Below are 19430 nucleotides of genomic sequence, written 5' to 3' on the forward strand. Positions count from 1 at the left end.
CCGTTTGCCGTTGGTGGTGGGATGTACTGGGATGTACTGGGATGTACTGGGACACGCTGGGAAGCCCCGGGCACACATTAGAATACACTAGTCAGACCCTGTAGACCTATTGGGGTGCTGCTACACACTGGGCACGCACTGGGATACATTGGGGGTCACTGGGATACACTGGACAGACCTTGGACACGCAGTGGGATACATTGGGAGTCACTGGGATACACTGGACAGACTTGGGACACCCACTGGGGTACATTGGGAGTCACTGGGATACACCGGACAGACCTTGGACACCCACTGGGATACATTGGAAGTCACTGGGATACACTGGACAGACCTGGGACACCCACTGGGATACGTTGGGAGTTGCTGGGATACACTGGACAGACCTGGGACACCCACTGGGGTACATTGGGAGTCACTGGGATACACTGGACAGACCTTGGACACCCACTGGGATACATTGGGATTCACTGGGATACACTGGACAGACCTGGGACACCCACTGGGGTACATTGGAAGTCACTGGGATACACTGGACAGACCTTGGACACGCACTGGGATACATTGGGATTCACTGGGATACACTGGACAAGCCTTGGACACGCACTGGGATACATTGGGATTCACTGGGATACACTGGACCGACCTTGGACACCCACTGGGGTACATTAGGAAGGCCTCGGAATCCACAGGAATGCACTGAGCAAGACCTGGTAACCCACTGGGATAAACTGGAACACGTGTTCTGGGACCAAAACACGTGGAGACCTGTGGCAGGGTGTCCCCTCCCAGTTACTGACAATCCCAAGGGGACTGGAGCCCACTCCCACCCCCTCTAGTCCCTGTTTCCATTCCTTGCTGCAGCTGGCCATGTCCCCCCAGAACAAAGCATGGCGTCATAAAAAACAACATTTTTGTATCTTTATTTCTGAGTGGTGACCGTGTTGGCATCAGTGGGTGTGGGAGGCTGCAGGCACAGCCTAGCATTGCCCCATGGCACGGGGATCTGTGGGATGGCACAGCCTGGACGTGGACACAGTGTCCCTTAAGTGCTCCAGCACAGCTCCGACACTGCCCACGGCGCTCCCAGAGACATTCCCCAGCCACACAGCACTGGAGCGTGTGGTTGGCTGTCACCATTGTCACCACATGTGCCGGTAAGGGAAAGCCACCTCGATGCAGAGCACGGCCAGCGGTGTGGAGCAGTTGTGCCGCTGCCCAGCCAGCAGCCGGCCCTCGCCCAGGGCAGTGGCCACGCCCTCGGCTGTGCCAGAGCTGCGCCAGCCCTGGCAATCCCATCGGCGGGCATGGCCACCCCGCGGTGTGGAGCCATGCCAGGCTAACCGCCGGGGCCTGTGGGTGGGGATGGAGTGAGAGGGGCTGGGGACACCCTGGGGCATCCCTGCTCTTTGTTCCTGCTCTTCTGCAGGGAGGGAGCCAGCCCAGACTCCAGCTGCCACACAGGGGCACCCATTCACACTCACCAGAGCGGATCCAGCAGGATGTTGCGCCCATTGAAGGAGTAGATGGGACCCTGCAGGGCAGCACCAGACTGACCCCCAAAGAGGGAGCTCCAGGACTTGGCCAGCAGCTGCCCCTGTGGGCACAAGCCATGGTGCTGAGCCAGGGGAATGCCCTTGTCCCCACCATGTGAGGGCAATACCACCCTCTCAGTTCTGTCAGCTCCCCAAAATCCCTGAGCACAGCCCAGTGCAGCAGGACTGGGTGGGGGTCCCCCACCTGCTGCAGCTCGTGGGGGCTGTGAGGCTTTGCCACCCACAGCCCCCTGGGGACAGGGTACCTGCCTTCAGGTTGACGATGGGGAGGGTCCTGTCTGTCCGCTTGACGATGGACACCAGGTGCTGGGTGGGGGATGACAGGAAGGCCCGGAAGGTTCCGTAGAGCCCGGCCTCCTGTGACTGCCGGTAGCACTGCAGGTCAGCGCCCCGGATCCCGCTCATGTCACCAGAGAGGGGCACGTTGAGGGCAGCCAGGCGGAGCTGGGGGTGGCAGGGAGGAATTGAGGTCTCTGCACCCCCTTTCCTAGAGGGTGTGAGCCCCTGGCGGTGCTGGCTGGGACTGGGGATCCCCATGGCACCACTCCCCCCTCTGCCACGACTAGGGGCAGGTATTCCTTACAGATGGGATCCGTGGGGCGATGGTGGTTGGCAGAATCTGGGGCAGCCCTTGTTCCTCCTCCTTCTGAATCTGCAAAAACACAGCTCAGGTCAGTCTGGGGACACCCATCCATGTGCCATGATTGGGGGGCACCCTCCCTAAACCAACACAACCCCAGGCTCTGCTCATGCTGACATCCAACCCATTCTTGTGGCACATCCCTCCCAGCACAGCCAAACCCTCAGAAGAGCTCACCAGTGAGTCTGTTGGAGACTGCATGGGTGACAGAATGTTGGAACCTCTTGGCTGCGCCCTCTTTGCCTCCTGGATGGAGAAGTGGAAGAAGAGGGAGAGAACAGTCCTGTGAAGTCTGTCCCCTCCATCATGCAGAGGAGGGCTCTGTCCCCTTACAGGGACATGGTTGGACCCCTGCAGCTCCTGCACCCCTCACCTGGTACTGTGGGGTGGAGGCAGAAGGGTCATCACCAGCCAGGAATGACTTTGGATCCTCCAGCTGCTCAACAACACGAGTAGAAGGACAGGTTTGGGTAATGCTCTCCTTCTTGGGGATCTGCTCTCCTAGTGCCAATTCCATCCTTGCATCCTGCACCCCCCAGCCCAAGAGGGACCCCACACGGTACCAGGAGGCGGCTCCAGCCAGTGGGGGTCCGGAGGAAGGCGTTGCTCCCTTCCCGCACGTAGACCAGGCTCCCCTCGGGCACAGCACTGCTCGCCTTCACCATCAGCTCCTTGGACTTGAAAACCCACGTCTGGCGCTGGGGGAATGCAGAGGGTGAGGATCCTGCTGTGGGGTACAGCTGGGAGGGTTTGCTGGGGGCTGCAGCCTGGACGCACCTGGAGATCACCACGGGAGTCTGAGGGCTCTGTGTGAGGGACGCCAGCATCTGGAGAGCCCAGAGATGGTGCAGGGTCACAAGGTGTCCCAGCACAGGGCCTGGATGCTCCCATGGGAGCTTGTCCCACAGGGATGTGGTGGGAGTGGGTGGGAGAGCCAGCAGTGGTGCCAGGGACCCACAGTGCCAGGGACCTGTGCTGTCACGGTCCCGGTGCCCAAGGGACCCAAGGTGTCTCCAAGGAGGCTGAAGCCCCCAAAGCACCTGGGAAATGCCCTTACCTGATGGCCAGCTGCGGTCTGCAGGTGCCTGTGAGGGCAAACAGAGCCTGTGTCTGCTGCTGGGCACAGGGAGGGGACAGGGACACTCTTGGGGACAGTGAAGCCATGGCTTACCGGCTGCTTGCAGGGCGGCTGGGCATGCACGGGGTGCACCCTCTGGAACCAGAGACAGGCAGGTTTGGGGGGGCTCTGGCTGTGCACACTCACATGTGTGTGCTCTGGCACAGGTGTGTGCACATCAGTTCTGGGCCTTACATTGAGGTAGAGGAGACCTGGTGGGCCAGGGGGGCCGGGGGGTCCAGGGGGGCCAGGGTTCCCAGGGGGACCTCGCAGACCCTGCAGTAGAGCAGTGTGGAGATTGGACTGAGCTATTTTGGTGCTGCCTTTTAAGGGGGCAGCTATGACACCAAATTGATGTCTCCCATGCTTCTCACTCCTGTCCCCTCCCAGGGCTGGATGTCCCTGGCTGGGGCAGCACAGACCCCAGCCAGTCAGAGACTCTCACATGGGGGATGATGGCTCCGTAAATCTCTGGTTCCTCTTTGCTATCCTGCAAAGGAAGAAGGAGAAGACTTAGACTGATCTCCATCCTCCCTCTCCTTCCTCCACCCTATCTGGGACTATGGGTGGGGTGAATCACGTCCCCAAGGTTGAGCTGGGGTCCCTGGGCACCTCTCATCCTGGCCACTCACCGTCTGGAACCTGTGGATGGACCCCCAGGAGCCGGGCTGGCTGCCAGTGCTGGGGAAGGGGAGATGGCCTGGTTTGCACCCGTGTTCCCCATAGCAGCACCCCTGAGTGATCCAACAGAGAGAGGCAGGATTAGAGCCTGTGCTGTGTCTGGGTGGTGGGGATGGGGTGTGCTGAGGATGTTTATGGGTGGCACGGGTGTGCCTCTGCATGTGCCAGGGTGTCCCTCATCCCCCACCCTGTGCCCCAGGGTGAGGTGAAGGGTTTTGGGGGAGCAAAGGCAGCATGGAGAGCTCAGGGATCCACACTCAGGTGTGGGAATGGGATCCCCAGCCCCCTGAACCAGCTTCCCCCACACTGCTGCCTGTGGCTACAAACCGGCTCTCCAGGGTCGCCCTTTTCTCCCTGGAAGGGAAATGAGAGATCCTGTCAGTGCCCAGCTCTGGGGGTCCCCAGGGCACAACCAGGGCACCCCCTGCCATGGAGCTGTTTGCTCAGGGTGCCATGGCCAGCGCTGGGCCCGTGCCCCCTCTCCAGGACCCCTGCCCATGGTGCCACTGCCCAGCTCACCTTGGGGCCCATCGGCCCGGCCAATCCACGGTGTCCAGCGTGGCGTGAGTCACACTGCAAAGAAAGGATGTGTGGGTGACACTGAGGTGCCCCCTGCCTAGGACCCACAGCCAGGGACCCTCTACTCACCCTGTAGTCCCCTGGTGGTCCTGGTGGCCCCATGGGACCGGGCATGCCTGGGGACCCTGGCTCTCCGGTCCGGCCAGGGCTCCCTGGCATGCCTGGCAGCCCATACTCGCCCTTCTCACCCTGAGGGCAGATGGCACAGCGTGGTGAGTGTGGAGTTGAGCCCCTGGGCCCCACAGTGGCAGGATTGGGGCAGCCCTGGAGTGCTCTGAGGGCTTGGTAATGGGGATGCATCCCCAGGGCAGGGCGAGGGGCTGGTGAGCCCAGGCATCCCATCCCATCCCAGAGCCATGGACAGGCTGGGCTGAGACTTGCTTACCTTTGGGCCTGGGAATCCTGGCTCCCCTCGGAGCCCTGGTTTGCCAGGGAGTGATGCAGATCCTGGGGGACCAGGAGGTCCTTCGTGCCCGGGCACCCCGGGGGGACCCTGAGGCCCTGGGAGTCCGGGTGCCCCTGGGGGTCCATCTGGCCCAGCTGAGCCTGGAGATCCTGGAAGTCCTTCAGCCCCAGGGAAACCAGGTGGTCCCACAGCTCCTGGAGGGCCTGGGGGGCCTGGCTTTCCCTCCCGCCCAGGGGCCCCCTGGGGGCCATCGTGGCCTGGGTAGCCGGGGGGTCCGGGCATGCCGGGCAGCCCAGGGGGACCTGGGGGTCCTGGGTTTCCCACAGGGCTGGAGACTCCGAGGTGCTTGTCAGATTGGAGGGAGAGAGGAGAAGGGAGCAGAGTCAGTGAGCTGCCATGTCCCATCCCCTGATCCCCCTTCCCCTGCCCACCCACACAGCCACATGTCCCAGCCGTCCCCATCCCTGCCAGTCCTGCTGGGGATGGACCCTGCACTGGCATCACCATCACCTGCCCTTGTTCCTGCTCCAGTGCTCACCTCGTTCTCTGATCTCTCAGGCAGTGCAGCAGGTGCGGGTTGGCCCCGGCCTCCCCAGGCACCCGGGGGTCCCGGGGGTCCCGGAGGACCCGGAGGGCCTGGGGGTCCCCGGGGACCCTGGTGACCTGGCTGTCCTGGGCTGCCGGACTTCCCTTTCTCCCCTGAGAATCCGGGCTGGCCTCTCTCTCCAGGGAACCCTCGGTCACCTTTGTCTCCCTGTCGGGGAAATTCAGAGCCTGGTTCCACCTTCTGGCACTTTTCTCCACTGGAGCCCACCACGGGCACCTGCTGACTCCCTCCCTGGGGCCATCTGAGTCACTTCTCAACCCAGACCCCCAAGCTAGAATCCAAATCCCGAGCAAAAAGGGTTTTGCACAGACAAAAGACCATCGGGATTTTGCACAGTGTGTCCCTGTGGGAGGACCACCGCACCTTTGGGCCGGGAGGGCCGGGGGGACCGGGGCGCACGGGGCAGACACAGCCGGAGATGTTGTGCATCTGGAGAGGAAGAGAGGGATGAGCCGCAGGATTGGAGCCGCTACTGACGGGTCCGACACGGGTGCCCCGCGCCCACCTCTCACCTGGAGGGCTGGGTCCGTCTCCGGGGCCGAGGGGACCCGCCGGGGCAGCCCCTTTGCCGTTGTCTATATGGAGGAGAGGAGGGGCTGAGTGCGAGATCCCTGAGCGCCGTCCCCGTTCCCCTCTCCCACCGTCCCCATCCCGTCCCTCCCTGCCAGCCCGTGTCCTCCAGAGCCCGGGTGTCCATCCCAGGCTGTCCCTGACACCTCCCCAGGGAACAGGACGCCTCCACCACCTGGATCTGCAGGAACTCCTCTTCCACTGCGCTCCCCTCAAAGATCTCCGGGGCGGCTGTGGGTCGGTGCTGCTGGGACAGACAGGGAATATTCAGTGCAGGGCTCGGGGGGATCCAGGGGGCAGGTGGGACCCTCCCCCAGCCGGGGCTGCCCTCAGCTCGGCGTGGGGGCCCAAATGACTTCTTTCCAAGGGGGCAGGGGGGGCTGAGAGCTGTGCTGGGGCTGGAGCAGGGCGCAGTGCCCGGACTGGTGCGCGGGCAAGCAGGGCACGGATAAGAGGAAGGACACGGCAGCAGCTGGGGAGTTTTGGGAGGGCTGGAGGAGCCAGAAAGGGGCCACTGCCCAGGGAAAAAGCACCTGGCCTCGTGTGCGTGGCGGGGCATGGTCTGACCCCTTCGCTGTCCCCCTGGAGAGTTGGTCACGGCGTCTAGGGGCTGTTGCCAGAGGAGGTTTGCTCAGCAGCACCTTCCCCACGCTGGCGTCTCTGTCTGCAGGAGCAAAGGAGAGCTGGGATGGGAAGTGGCAGGGCTGGAGGGGGACCAGGGTGCCACAGCACTCCCAGTTCCCAGCACCGCCCACGGCCACAGCTGTGCCACCAGCAGCCCTACACCCTGGCACCCCACACATCACCCTCCACGTGCCCCCTCCCTGCTGAGGTGCAGGAATTTGGGGTGCTGGGAAAGCCATGTCCCCATCCCACCGAGCCTACCTTCCTCCCCATCCGGGGTGGGGGGCACGGGGCTGGTCCCTGGATCCGGGGTGGTGTCCTCTGAGCCCAGGGAAAACCACTGGGCCGCGGCAGGGTGCAGGCACCCGGCCAGCACCGAGACGATGCAGAGGGTGTGGAGGAGATTGCTGGACCCCATTCTGCTGCCTCGGGGCCCGGCTGCCCGGGATGGGGGTCCTTGGCTCATCCCACTCGCCTGTGCCGTCTGCCCGGCACGGCGCCCGCTGTTATCAGCAGCCCCGACACGCCCCTTGCCCGCCCCACACCCGCACCCGCACCCCACGACCGCATCCGGCGGGTGCTGAGCACCCACACAGCCGGGTCACCGTCTGTCCTGCCAGCCCGGGGAGAAGAGGGCAGTGGGAACCGCAGGAAGGGAGCCAGGGCCGGGAGGAGATGCCAGAATGGATGCGAGGGAGGGCTGGGGAGAAGAAGCTGCCTGGAAATGGGGAGTAAATCCAGCGGAGGAGGAGGGTGGCTGAGAACGGAGGACATTGACTGCAGGTCCTCCCTGAGGTCTGTCCTGCTGATGGTGCCTGGAGGCAGGAGGTATTGGAGTCCCAATAGTGTCCCAAAGTACTTTCAAAGGGCCTGGGGTCTCACTGGTTTCATCACAGCCACCCTCAGCTGGCGGGGCACAGCCCTTTCTGACCCCCAGCCCCACTTCTACTCCTGCCTCCTGCCAGCTGCAACCTCTCCTCAGGGCTGGGGCAGCTCCAGACCCTGCTGGGGTGTGTGGCTGAGGAGCAGCAGCCAGTCTGGACCTCCACAGCCTTGGGAATCCCAAAAAGCCCCCCATCAAGGACTGAGGGCATGGGGCTGTCCCAGGCGAGGACCTGGGCTACATTGAGCACCAAACACCAGCACCGAGCCCCTGCATGGCCTCAGAGCTGTGCTTGGGGTGGGGGCAGCACAACTGTGGGGGCACCAGCCCAGCCCCACTCTGTTTCACAGGATGGTGCTGGGACAGGGACCTGGAGGAGCAGTGCCTGGGCAGAGGTGGGGAATGCTGTCCTCCCCTGCGTGCCCCACTGGCGCTGCCTCTGCCCGCAGACACAACAGTGTCCCTGATGGGCACTCAGTGCTGCCAGGGCCTGATAAGGTGCCACAGCCTGAGCGGGGCTGGGCACCTGTTTGGGTTTGGTCTCTGCTGGGACACTGAGTCAAGGCTGGTGCCTCTGCCCCGAGTCATGGCCACTGAGCAGCAGTGCCAGGCGGGGCAGGGGCTCAGAGCAGCGCTGTGTGACAGTGCCTTGTGGGGGTGTGGGGGACAGAGACCCTGTTTGCCCCATCTTGCCTGCACTTGGTGATACCCAACTCACCTGCAAGGGGAGAGAGGATGGTCTTGAGAGCCCTGATGGCAGTACTGTCACTCAAGCCTCAAAATGCCAGTTTAAGCACTAGATGTACTCACACACGAGATGAATTCGGGATTCTCAGCCCAGGCCCTGCATGACAGGCAGCTCTGCTCCTCTTGTCCCACCCACTACACTAACCCCCACACCAGGCCCTGTGCCATATCCAAGACACCTGTGCTGTGCCCAAGAGCCCACTGCAGTGCCCACGAACCCCTTGCCACATCCAGACAGGTTGTCCCAAACCCGATGTTGACTGAGATGCCCCAGGGTGCAGCTCGGGGGTCACCAGCCCTGAGGGATGCTCGGGGACTGTCCCCCGGGCACAGGGCTCACTTCCCGCTGTCTCCCGGGCTCCTGCCCTCGCCCGGTGCTGCGGGGACTGACAGGGTCGGGTCCCAGGAGGCACCCGGGGCTTTCACCCGTTTCTGCTTTTCCCGAGTAGCCGCTAGGTGCCGGCAGCCTTCAGCCTATCCCGGGCTGTGCGGGGCGGGGGGCGCGGGGACCGCGGGTGCGGAACCGGGGGCAGGTGGGCTCGGGAATCCGGCAGGGCCCCCCTGGGCCGTCCCGGACACACCGGGGCCGAGCCGCACGGGATGCTCCGTGGTCCGCAGCACTTTTCCTCCCGCCGGGGGCCCCCCACACCCGGAGCCCACTTCGGGGGTCTTGTCCGCATTCCCCGCGGTGCAGCCCCGGTGTATGTGACCCCCCTTCATCCTGGTTGCTCTCGGGGCTGAGCAGGGCTCGAGGAGGAGGGTGATCCGGGTGGGTGGCGCGGGGCTGGGGGCTCCGGGCTGATCCTCCGCGCTGCCCAGCGCCGGGGCTGCCCCGCCGGTGGCCCCGCAGCCGAAGCCACCGCCGGTGCCGCTGCCGGTGTGGCCGCCGCCGGGGGGAGCGTCGCTGCCCGGTGGGTTCCCGGTGGCGACGGGGGCGGCCCCGCCGGTGGCCCCGGTGGCGGCGGCGGGAGGTGTGGCCAGGGGCCGCATAAAGCCGCATAAAGCCGCCGCCGCCGCCCCGCGCCCGCCGCCAGCCGAGCGCCGCGGAGCGGGGCCGGAGCGGGGCCGCCATGCGCCCGGGGCCGGGGCTGCCGGTGCTGCCGGTGCTGCCGGTGGTGCTGGCGCTGCTGGCGGCGGCGGCGCGGCCGGGCAGCGGCGAGGAGGCGATCCAGTGCCCGCCGTGCTCGGAGGAGCGGCTGGCGCGGTGCAAGGCTCCGCAGGGCTGCGCGGAGCTGGTGCGGGAGCCGGGCTGCGGGTGCTGCGCGACCTGCGCTCTGCCCCGCGGCACCGCCTGCGGCGTCTACACCGCGCGCTGCGGTGCGGGGCTGCGCTGCTACCCCCCCCGCGGCGAGCCCCGGCCCCTCCGCACCCTCATGCACGGCCAGGGCATCTGCACAGACCTGGCCGACGTCGAGGCCATCCAGGAGAGCCTCCAGCCCCCAGGTGAGGTGGCGGAGGGGCGGCGAAGGGTGGGTGCCCAGGGTGGGTGCCCTGGGGGAGTGCTTGGGGGTCCTTGTCCCTCACTGGGGCAGTGGCATAACCCTTGTTGGCACCAACCCACTCCCTGCTCACTCGGCAAGAGCTGTGGCCACAGGATTGGACTCACCAGGGATCTTCCCATAGTTAGAGGGAGCTGATAAAAATGATGAGTGACTTTTACACGGTTAGATTGTGACAGGGCAAGGGAAAGGGAAAGGATTTAAACTAAAAAGGGAAGATTTATATTAGATGTTAGGATGAAATTCCTCCCTGTGAGGTTGGCGAGGCTCTGGCACAGGTTGCCCAGAATATTTCTGGATGCCCCATCCCTGGAAGTGGTCAAGGCCAGGTGAGATGAGGTTTGGAGCAACCTCATCTGGTGAAAGATGTCCCTGCCCATTGCAGGAGGGTGGAACTGGGTGGTCTTTAAAGTCCCAAACAATTCCATGACTCTAAGAGGCAGGATGGGATGGAACAGCACAGGATGGGAATGCAGGGAGCATGTTCCAGGGAGGGAGCAGAGATTGGCTGCAGGAGACCTGGCACAAGTGGCTCATGTTTGTGCCATCCTTACCCACTCTGGGCACAGCAGTGTCACAGCCACTGGTTCCAGTGCTGGGGTGATGAACCTTCACCTGCTGTGCCCTGGCTCCAACGTGTCCCTGGACCGTGGGACAGCCCAGTGTCCCACGAGCACCTGCAGCCCTTGGGGACACATCCCAGCTGCCAGGGAAGGTCCCGTCGCACAGTGACCCCTGTGCTGCCACTTCCCTGGGATGCTGCCGGCAGATCTGACGGGAGGAAACAGGAGAAGAGGCCCCGGGGCACCTGCTTCCCTCCAGGCTGGTGTGTGGTGCAGGAGCTGTGTCTGTGTGTGCAGGACAGGGCAGCAGGGTGCAGGAGCTGCCACTGTGCTCTCTCTGCCTTGTAGGTGGTGATTGTGGCCTCTGCCACGCCCCTGGTGCTCGGGCAGGATCTGGGGTCTGAGAGCAAAGCCAGCAGTGGGAACTCACCCCAGAGCTGTGCAAGTCACACCATGGGAATGAAGCTGGGCACCTGGTCCATTGGTGATTCCCCCTTTCCCGTTCTGCAGGCTGTGACCAGGATCATGTCCCCTGAAGCTGGGTAGTATCATCCCAGAACAATCTACTAGCTGCTCTGGCCTGACCCTGGGTCCCCATGTGGGGTCATTTCGAGCTCCCTGAGGGGCAGGAGGGACCGGAGCAATGTTTGTCCCTGCCCATCAGGGGCTGGATCCCAGTTCCACTCCTTGCATGTCTGATCCATGGCAGCACCTCTGGTGTCCCTGCTGTGATGAGTGCTGTTCATGGATAGGCCCCTCTAACCACCCCCCTGCAGGGACAGGAGCTGGCTGGGAGTGCTTGGAGCCCCCCTATCCTGCCTGTCTGTCCTCATCCCACATCCTGCAGGAGCTGTCTGGGCTCCCTGGCCCGGGGCTGCGCCGTGCTGCCAAGCCCTGTTGGTTTTGGCCGTGCCCCGTGTAATGCAACATTTTTTTCCCAGAGCCTTTAGGAAACAGACTTGCATTTTTTCCCTTCCTTCCCGCGGTGTTTTGGCTGGGGTGGGGATGGGTGGGTGGCGATGGGAGCCGGGTCGCCCTCCGGGCACTGTGCTGGCCAGCAGCGTTACAGGCAGCAGGATGGGCGAGAGGGCAGCAGGAACCCCTGTGTCCAGGACAGCCCTTCAGGATGTGGGCAGGACACCCACAGCGAATTGCTCGATGCAGTCCCAGTGGAACATCCCCCCGTGGGTCCCTGACCTATTCTGCAGCTCGGGGACAGTGGGAGTGTGGGGCTGGGGGCTGCAGGACCCCCTCGCTCCCACACAGCCCTGCCTGAAACAGCAGGGCACCCTGGCATGGCCGGTGCCTCTGATGTGTCCCCTCGTGATGAGCAGAAGGAAATGAAATGCGTGTTGAGGGGCAGGGGCGCACGGAGCAGGTGCCCCCGGCTGTGCCCGGGGCTGAGCGGGTGGGAAGCGGTTAACGCGCGGCTCGTACAGTAAACATTTTGTCTGGGGGCTCTGTCCGGGGGGCTCTGCATTCCAGGGAAGAGGCTGGGATCAGGGGGCTGGGCTGAGGCTGGGCTTTCTGAGCAGTTGGACATGGCTCTCTGCTCCACAGCCAGGAAGAGCCTCTCTGCTCACCCAGGACCTGTGGCACCCACGGGACGAGACTCTTAGGAAGTGAGGGAGCAGTGGCTGCTCTCTTGACTCTTCTGTCTTCCATGGCAGTGGGATTGGGCACCTTGTGCTGGACCCTGTCCCTGCCACCCTCTCCCAACCCTCCCAGCTCAGGGCTGGCTTTGGGATCCCACTCCTGGCCCACTCCCATGTGCAGGGGCCAGGTCCAGAAGGTCCCAGCCGTGGCTTTCCGTCACAGCCCGCGGGTGGTGGTGGCTGAGCCCGTGTGTGGCAGCCAGGAGGAGGTGAGGACATATTCCCCAACACACATGATGAGTGATTTAGTGTTGGGTAAATGATTATGTCTGGGAAAACCTGACCCATGGGAGCTGCATTCATCCCATGTGGTCTCTGTAAGCTGGGACAGATCCTGTTTCCTTTCCATGTGCACTGGCTGGGAGGAATGGTGGTGGCTGAGCCATGGCTGGACAGTGCACAGGCAGGGAGGACAGGCTGGGTTCTGCCAGGCAAGGCTCATCCGTGTCCTATCTGTCCCCTGGGGTGGGGGCTCATCCTAGCTTGGGTTTCTCCAGGCAAGGTTCTGGTCCCTCTGGGGAATCACCTGCATCTGCATCCCTCACTCCCTGTGCTGCATCTTGACCTCCCCTCCCTCTGTCCACATTGGGCACTGAGGTGGGAGGTGCTCAGCCGTGTTTGAGCACGGCAATGTGTCCCGGGATGGGGACGGGCCAAGCTCCTAGCTGGCATTCCAGGAAAGGGGCAGTAGGTGCCTGATGCCTGCACCTCTGCCACCCCCATCCCTGGCTCTCCACGTTCTGCCAGAGCCAGCACTTGGCAAAAAGAGCACAGCCCTCCCAGTGCTGCACCTGCCAAGTCGAGAGCCCAGGAAGCCAAGAGCCAGCACTGCCACAGTCCTGCCAGCAGCACCCACAGGTGACACTGGGGGTGCTGGACAGGGACACGGAGGGTGCTGGGGCTCACTGTGGCTCGTGCCATGCTGGCCACAGCCACGTGGATGTCCCTTCTGGCCTTGGAGGCATGTGAGGTCCTTCATGCTGGGGCTGGTGGCACAGGGTGGAGCGGGGCTGGGGGTCAATGACATTTATCTGTCCCCATGGACACACACACACAGGTCCCGGGGCTTTGCTGGCTGCCCCAGGCTCTGCTCCCACGGGATCCGCGCGGTGGAGCCGGAGCCCTTCACCGCTCCCTCGGGCTCAGCGCTGTGAATCACAAGCTCGGCACGTGACCAACCTCATTTGCAGCTCCCGTTAATTGAAGGCGATGCTGAATGACTCGTTTGTGTCCCCTGTCCACAGGCCGGGCAGGAATCCTCCTCCTCCCGGGGCTGTTTTATGTGTCCGGCGAGGGCAGCACCCCCTCCCATCCCTTTGGCACTCGCTTCCATTCCAAAGTGAGCAGAGAGGCTTTCCTTGGCCAAATCGGGACCCCCCTACCCTCCATCCCTCCAGGGTGGTGGTGCCCATCTGGTGGCAGATTTGGGGACATCAGGGCAGTGTGGGCGTGGCAGCTCTACACACATTGCTTTCCCCAAGTCTTTGTGTGCTGAGGGTGAATTTTCTGGTCCCGTCGGATTTCCAGGGCGGCGAGAGGTTCCCTAAGTGTGTCACTCAGCAGGGGGACAGTAACCCCAAGGACAGTAGCGATCCGTGTGGCAGGGACGGATGCTGGAGCTGCCGTGAGAGCCGCGCTCCCGAGCGCTGTCAGGAGCCGCCTCGCTGCTCGGAGGCACCGGCGTTTCATGTGACCTTATGAAAATGTTATTGGCATCTGGTTTTATTTAAGCCGGGAGATTTGATGCTCTGGAGGCGGCTGGCGGGGGGAGGAGGGGGGTTTTGGCTGTGCTGGCGATCGGTGAGGGTTTCCCCTGCGGGGGCAGCAGCGCCGGTGCCTCCCGCTCCTGCCTTTCCACGGCATGGAGGTGCCGGATCCCTGCCGGTGCCAAATCTGCCCAGCTCTTCCTGTGTGTCTCCCCACAGGGATCCAGGGGAGGGAAGGAGCATCGTTCCAGAGCCCCCCGTGCCCCCGGCAGGGCTCTGCCACCAGCCTGCGTTGCGCCACAGCCTCATGGTTGGTGCCGCCGGGGCTGGCGCTGGCACCGCTCTGTGCAGGGTCCTGGAGGCTTTGGGTTTGTGTTTCAAATTTCAAGGGCATGAGCTATTTCCTGGAAAAAATGGACAGATTAAGCAAAAAACAAATAACACCCACGAGGGAGGGGGCTTTGACTGAGGCTTTGCTCTGGACTTTAACCGGGCCCCCAGGAGCTGGGTCAGGAGCTCTGCACTGCAGGGACTGTGGCAAGAGGTGCCGGTGGGACATCAGGATCGGGGTGTTGTGGGCATTCAGTGGGTAGGAAGCTCCGACCCCTCTGTCTGCCTGTGGGAAGGGCCAGTGCCCAGCCCACCCAGCAGCTCCTGTCCATCTCTGTGAGCCCCTGGGTGTGACCCCCCGACAGTGACCACCCCCTGCCTGCTTTGGGAAGGTTCTACCTGCTGCCAGCTGCAATATTGATTCCTTTAAACCCAACCTCACAACAACCTCAGCCATTTTCCTGCACAGCCCAGGTGGACTGAGGGGCAAAACATTGCTTGGCTGTGCCTGACACAGCTCTGAGCACAGGAGGAACCCCCCTCCACAGAGTCTTCACGAGCCCCAAACCAGAGGAACCGGCAGCTTTTTAAAAACTAAAGTCATGCCGAGCACTCGTCTCATGACGCTCTGTCCAGCTGCCAACATCTGGGCCGGCAGCTTGGCTGCGCTCCTGGCGCAGGCGCGGATGCCAAGTGCCGCCTTTTGGGATCGGCCCCGCGGGAGATTAACTTTCTTATTCCAGGAATTTCTTCTTTCATGTCTTGGCGGGGGCCGTGCCCCGCAGCAGAGCGCGGCTCCACTCCCGGCCGTGGCGCCCGGTGCCGCCCCGGGCCTGGCGGGGGCTCAGCGCCGCCCCGGTGCCCCCACTGCCATTGCAGCTCCTCTCAGGCAGATTTTGGGGGGCACCAGGGGCGTCCTGGAGTCATTGTCGGTGTGTCCCAGGGTTAGCTTTCAGTCCTGCAGCTCCAGTGCAGTGGGTGAGCACCTGGTGATGTGGCTGGCAAGGGAAAAAGCAGACCCAGCACACTGGAGCCACTGCCCAGCGCTCTCAGCATGCGTTTGTGACCCTGCAGTAACAGACACATGGCAACAAGTTGTTAGTCGTGGCTAATGAGTAGGAAAAACTCCCAGGAGTCTTTCCCAGGGCTGCAGGGAGCTCAGCCCAGTGCAGTGCCAGGGGTAGGATGGACTGTGAGTGACCCCTGTAGGGACCAGAGACAGCGATGTGGGGTCTGCCAGAAACCGCTGCATGTTGTTCCTCAGGGTGCAAGTGGAACTGTGGGGACTGGGGCACCGTGGGGGCTGTGCCACCCCCAGGGCTGCCCTGTGACACTGAGCCCCTTTGCTCTTTGTCTCTGCAGAGAAGGAGGAGATTGACCACCCCAACAACAGCTTCAGTCCCTGCAGCATCCACGACCGCAAGTGCCTGCAGAAGCAGCAGGCGAAGAGAGTCAACAACGGCAACAAGATGCGCAGCAGCGGGGGCCCTCACCACCGCGACGACACGCGGGTCATGGTGAGCACGGGGAGGGCTGGGGACGGCAGGGTGGGTGCTCCAGGGTCAGGATCCTGAGCTCTGAGCCAGGGGTGTGTGCCAGCCCTGCCACCAGCTCAGCCCCCCCTTTCCCCAGGCACAGGGCTCGTGCCAGAGCGAGCTGCACCGGGCGCTGGAGAGGCTGGCGGCGTCGCAGACACGGACGCACGAGGACCTGTACGTCATCCCCATCCCCAACTGCGACCGCAACGGCAACTTCCACCCCAAGCAGGTAGGATGGGCTCTGACCACCACGGGGGACTGGGGGGGCATTTTGTAGAGCCAGGGTGGGGCTGGGAGGGGGACATGGAGGGAGGGGACAGTGACAAGGCACAGCAGAGCCTGCCTGGTTCTTGGCTTTGGTGGGAATCACCCTTGGGGTGTTGGGGGACTGTAAAAAAGCCCCAGGGTGGGATGGGGATGGTAAAGTCCCTAAGAGAGCTCCTGGTTGGGAATGGCCATGGGATCCAGGCTGGTCCTTGACTGAACCCATCCCCACAGTGTCACCCAGCCCTGGATGGCCAGCGGGGCAAGTGCTGGTGTGTGGACCGCAAGACGGGGGTGAAGCTGCCGGGCTTCCTGGAGCTGAAGGGAGACTTGGACTGTCACCAGCTGGCCGACAGCATGTGAGCGTGACCGCGGTGGCCCCGCGCCGTGCAGGGCCAGGACCCCCACGGAGGCTGCCTGGGAGAGAAGGAGAGGGGACGTGACTGCTGAGCAGTGCCCTGGTGCTGGGACACCCCGGGATGCAGCTCGGATCGCACCGTGCTCTGCGCCGAGGGCTGCCCACGGCACTGCCACCTGCGCCATGACCACTATCAGCCACTGCCAGGGGTCCTGGCACGCGCCACCCCACATGGACACAGCTTGGATGATCCTGGGACTGGGGTTGGGCTGCCTGGGTGGAGGGGATGGGGGGCACCCTTGATGCTGCTGCTGCTGTTGCCCTGTTTTCAGCCTGTTTTTAGCCTGGCCTCGCAGGCGATCTCGGACACCTGGCATCTTGTGGGGTGCAGAGGCAGCATCACATTTGCAGCTCAGTGCCCTCCACACCAAACCTCTGCATGGGCAGCAGCAGAAGTGCCTCATCCTGCCCTCCCTGGTGGTGAGAGGCTGCCCAGGCAAGGACTGGGGGACCTGGAGAGACCCCCCCACCTCCACCTGCATCCCACCCCGAGTGTGTGTGTGTGAAGGGCAGTGTGGCCACACAGAGCAATAAGAGACCTTCCCCCTCCCTGCTGCAGCCCCCCAGCCCCACAGCCCGGGACCTCCTCTCCAAAGCCCAGCCCCTACTCCCTGTGCAGGGACAAAGCCTCCCATCCATCCTGTCTCCCCCTCCTCCATCCTGGGGTGAGGGGGGTCAGGATCCCCAGGCAAGCACCATTGAGGGAAGGGTGGAGGTGTGAGGGATGCCCAGGAAACATATCCCAGGGGGAAGAGCTTCTTTTGTTTTGAGTTTTTCTTGCTTCCACAAATTTTTTAGTATTTAAAAAGTGTTGTTGGTGGGATCTAGTAAGTGACTGTGTGGCCCCGAGGCTGGAATTCTCCATCCCCAGGGACCAGGGCAATGCAGTGATGGCTCCTGTCTTTTTTTCTTGGCTAATGTGACAAAACTGGGATGGATTCCGGAATGCGTCCATGATGGGATCTGCAGATTTCACCAGCTCAAAATTCTCAGCTCAGAAATTGTCACTGGTTTTATCATCTGGTTTTTCTTCATGCTAGGATGGAAATTTTTCACATAAAAATGCCGTGGAAAGTGTCCCAAAGACAGAGGGAACTTCCCCAATCTCCTCCTGACCCACCCTCTGGCTCCATGGCCTCAGTGGTAGGGTTTGGTTTCCACGTGGATTTGTCCTGTCCAAGCTCCCCTGATGGGAATGAGTGTTTCAGTTTTAGTGAAACACCCTCTGCCCTCCTGCTCCCCTGCCTGCCCTGGCTGCCCGCGGCCCTGCTCACAGACAACTTCTAAACTGAGTCAGTTTGCCAGGACAGTCCTTGGTGGGGAGAGGGTCCCTGCCCCTGCCACCCCTCAGAGCCACTGCACCAAGGAAGGAATTCCCACGGACAGTCCCAGTGCCATCCCCCCTGTCCACAACAGGACACAGTGCAGTGGCAGTGCCAGCCTGGTGGCCTCAGTCACTCAGTGGCTCCCTGTGTGCACCAGGGCAGGTCCAGCAGGACTTTTCCTGTTTTGGGGGCTCCTGGCAATGCTGATGCACCAGGGCACATCCTGTGTCCCGCTCCGAGGGCTCCAGCGTTTCGTAGCGTCTCTCCTGTAGTTTAGGGCTGTATTTACACATGACCATGTACCAGTTTCCCCCACCCCCAGTGCATCCCCTGGTGCCCAAGGGGTCCCTGTCCGTCCCTCTCCCGGGCCAAGCCCGTCCCATCAGATTCCCGTGTAGCACCGACCTTTTACAGTACACTTGAACCTTTGTATCCTCAAAAAAGGTAATTACTGTATTTAATTTCCCGTTATTTGTTTCTACCGAGTGTGTTTTATCTTTTATGGCTTTAAACTACGGGAGAGGAGGGAGGCAGAGCAGGAGTGAGGGGGCTGTGGGATCGCACTGGTGTGGGGACAAGCTCTGGTCACCACCTCTGCCCAAGGACCTGGTCTCCTTGTCCTGCACAGGATTTGGGGTTCAGCAGCCCTGGAAACCCAGGAGCCCACAAAACTCTGGAAGAACTTCACTGAGCAGGGATGGGGTGGGAAACAAATGATTTCCTGCTTCCTCATGGCTCCCGGCTCAGTGTCTCCACCGTGGGACCGTCACCGCCGGCCCTACACAGCGCCACGGAGCAGCGGCGGGGCTGGAGACGGCGCCAGGCTGGAAAAGGGACCCTGGACTGGCTTCAAAGTTCAGGGGCACACAGGGACAGGCACTGGCAGCTCCAGGGCCGTGGGCTCGTGGCCAGGCAGTGCTGCTGGCCTTGACAATCCACAGCCCAAGGCACATGTGCTGGTGCCTGCTGGTGCCAGGGTGCACCGGGCATCTCCAGCCCCGCTCGGGGTTTTGGGAGGGTGTCAGGATGTAGATGGGAGATGCCCAGGCACAGGAATTGTGGCAGCTGCACACTTCCTGGTCATGGCTTGGCTCTCTCCCAGTGCCTGCTGCCAGGGGTCATTGCCCAGGAGTTCACTGAGTCCCTTTGGTGGCTCCCAGGGCTGGCAGTGCCATCCGGGGCTGGCGCCAGTCTGATGCTCCAGTTACTGGAGCCAGGTGGAGAGCGCTGCTGGTGTTGTGCAAACACCACCGGGATGGGGCTGGAAGTGGCCACAGCCAATACAGACAGCCCAAAAATCTACTGGCATGGCCAGTCAGCATCTGGACCAGGGCTGACACCATGCTGATGGCTACCAGGGCTGGCTGTGCTCAGGGGGCAGCATGGCCCCATAAAGCACCTTGTGGAGCCAAAGCCTTGCCCTGTCCCCATTCCCAGTTGCTGATGCTGACCAGGAACATGAGAACCACAATAGAGTCCAGCTCTGGGGGTCCTGGGGTTGCCCCAGGGTCTCAGGGCTGAGGTCCCACAGCCCGAGCTGCCTCTGCAGCTGGATCCTCTGGGCACCAGCTCCCAAACCCACCCTGCAGTGCTGGGCTGTGGCTGAGCAGAGCTTGGGGCAGAGGGACCAGGGGGACAAAGCTGCTCCTGTCTCCTCTCGGAGCCCCATGTGCTCCCTCCACAGTGACCCCAAAATCTGGTTTGGTTATTGCAGCTGGATCT

The 19430-nt window shown here is 62.8% G+C and overlaps 2 protein-coding genes across 2 annotated transcripts; one reads left to right on the top strand and one right to left on the bottom strand.

Moving 5' to 3' along the window:
* Positions 1-1142: 1142 nt before the first annotated feature.
* Positions 1143-9009, bottom strand: LOC117006265 (collagen alpha-1(I) chain-like). The gene is made up of 23 exons (XM_033078640.1): positions 7042-9009; positions 6690-6820; positions 6332-6400; positions 6099-6161; positions 5950-6015; positions 5518-5733; positions 4959-5324; positions 4643-4762; positions 4514-4567; positions 4322-4348; positions 3946-4047; positions 3759-3803; positions 3509-3589; positions 3368-3409; positions 3254-3281; positions 2974-3023; positions 2760-2894; positions 2570-2632; positions 2374-2442; positions 2140-2208; positions 1806-2000; positions 1485-1597; positions 1143-1353 (listed from the first exon to the last, which is right to left on the bottom strand). The coding sequence occupies exons 1-23, from the start codon at positions 7244-7246 to the stop codon at positions 1143-1145; spliced, it is 2520 nt and encodes an 839-aa protein (XP_032934531.1). The 5' UTR covers positions 7247-9009.
* A 433-nt stretch (positions 9010-9442) lies between these two features.
* IGFBP4 (insulin like growth factor binding protein 4) lies at positions 9443-18179 on the top strand. Its single transcript, XM_033079182.2, has 4 exons — positions 9443-9853; positions 15526-15680; positions 15796-15930; positions 16200-18179. The coding sequence occupies exons 1-4, from the start codon at positions 9481-9483 to the stop codon at positions 16326-16328; spliced, it is 792 nt and encodes a 263-aa protein (XP_032935073.1). The 5' UTR covers positions 9443-9480; the 3' UTR covers positions 16329-18179.
* Positions 18180-19430: the final 1251 nt, after the last annotated feature.

Source organism: Catharus ustulatus, chromosome 23 (assembly GCF_009819885.2).
Source record: "Catharus ustulatus isolate bCatUst1 chromosome 23, bCatUst1.pri.v2, whole genome shotgun sequence".
NCBI classification, from domain to species: domain Eukaryota; kingdom Metazoa; phylum Chordata; class Aves; order Passeriformes; family Turdidae; genus Catharus; species Catharus ustulatus.

Bases quoted from the DNA above. Each gene is read 5' to 3' on its own strand.
- LOC117006265 (XM_033078640.1), bottom strand. From the start codon at position 7,246: ATGAGCCAAGGACCCCCATCCCGGGCAGCCGGGCCCCGAGGCAGCAGA. The intron at 3,590-3,758 runs GTGAGAGTCTCT...GCTCTACTGCAG, and splicing joins ACGGAGCCATCATCCCCCAT to GGTCTGCGAGGTCCCCCTGG. The intron at 3,024-3,253 runs GTAAGGGCATTT...TGGGCTCTCCAG, and splicing joins AGACCGCAGCTGGCCATCAG to ATGCTGGCGTCCCTCACACA.
- IGFBP4 (XM_033079182.2), top strand. From the start codon at position 9,481: ATGCGCCCGGGGCCGGGGCTGCCGGTGCTGCCGGTGCTGCCGGTGGTG. The intron at 9,854-15,525 runs GTGAGGTGGCGG...TTGTCTCTGCAG, and splicing joins GGAGAGCCTCCAGCCCCCAG to AGAAGGAGGAGATTGACCAC. The intron at 15,931-16,199 runs GTAGGATGGGCT...CCATCCCCACAG, and splicing joins GCAACTTCCACCCCAAGCAG to TGTCACCCAGCCCTGGATGG.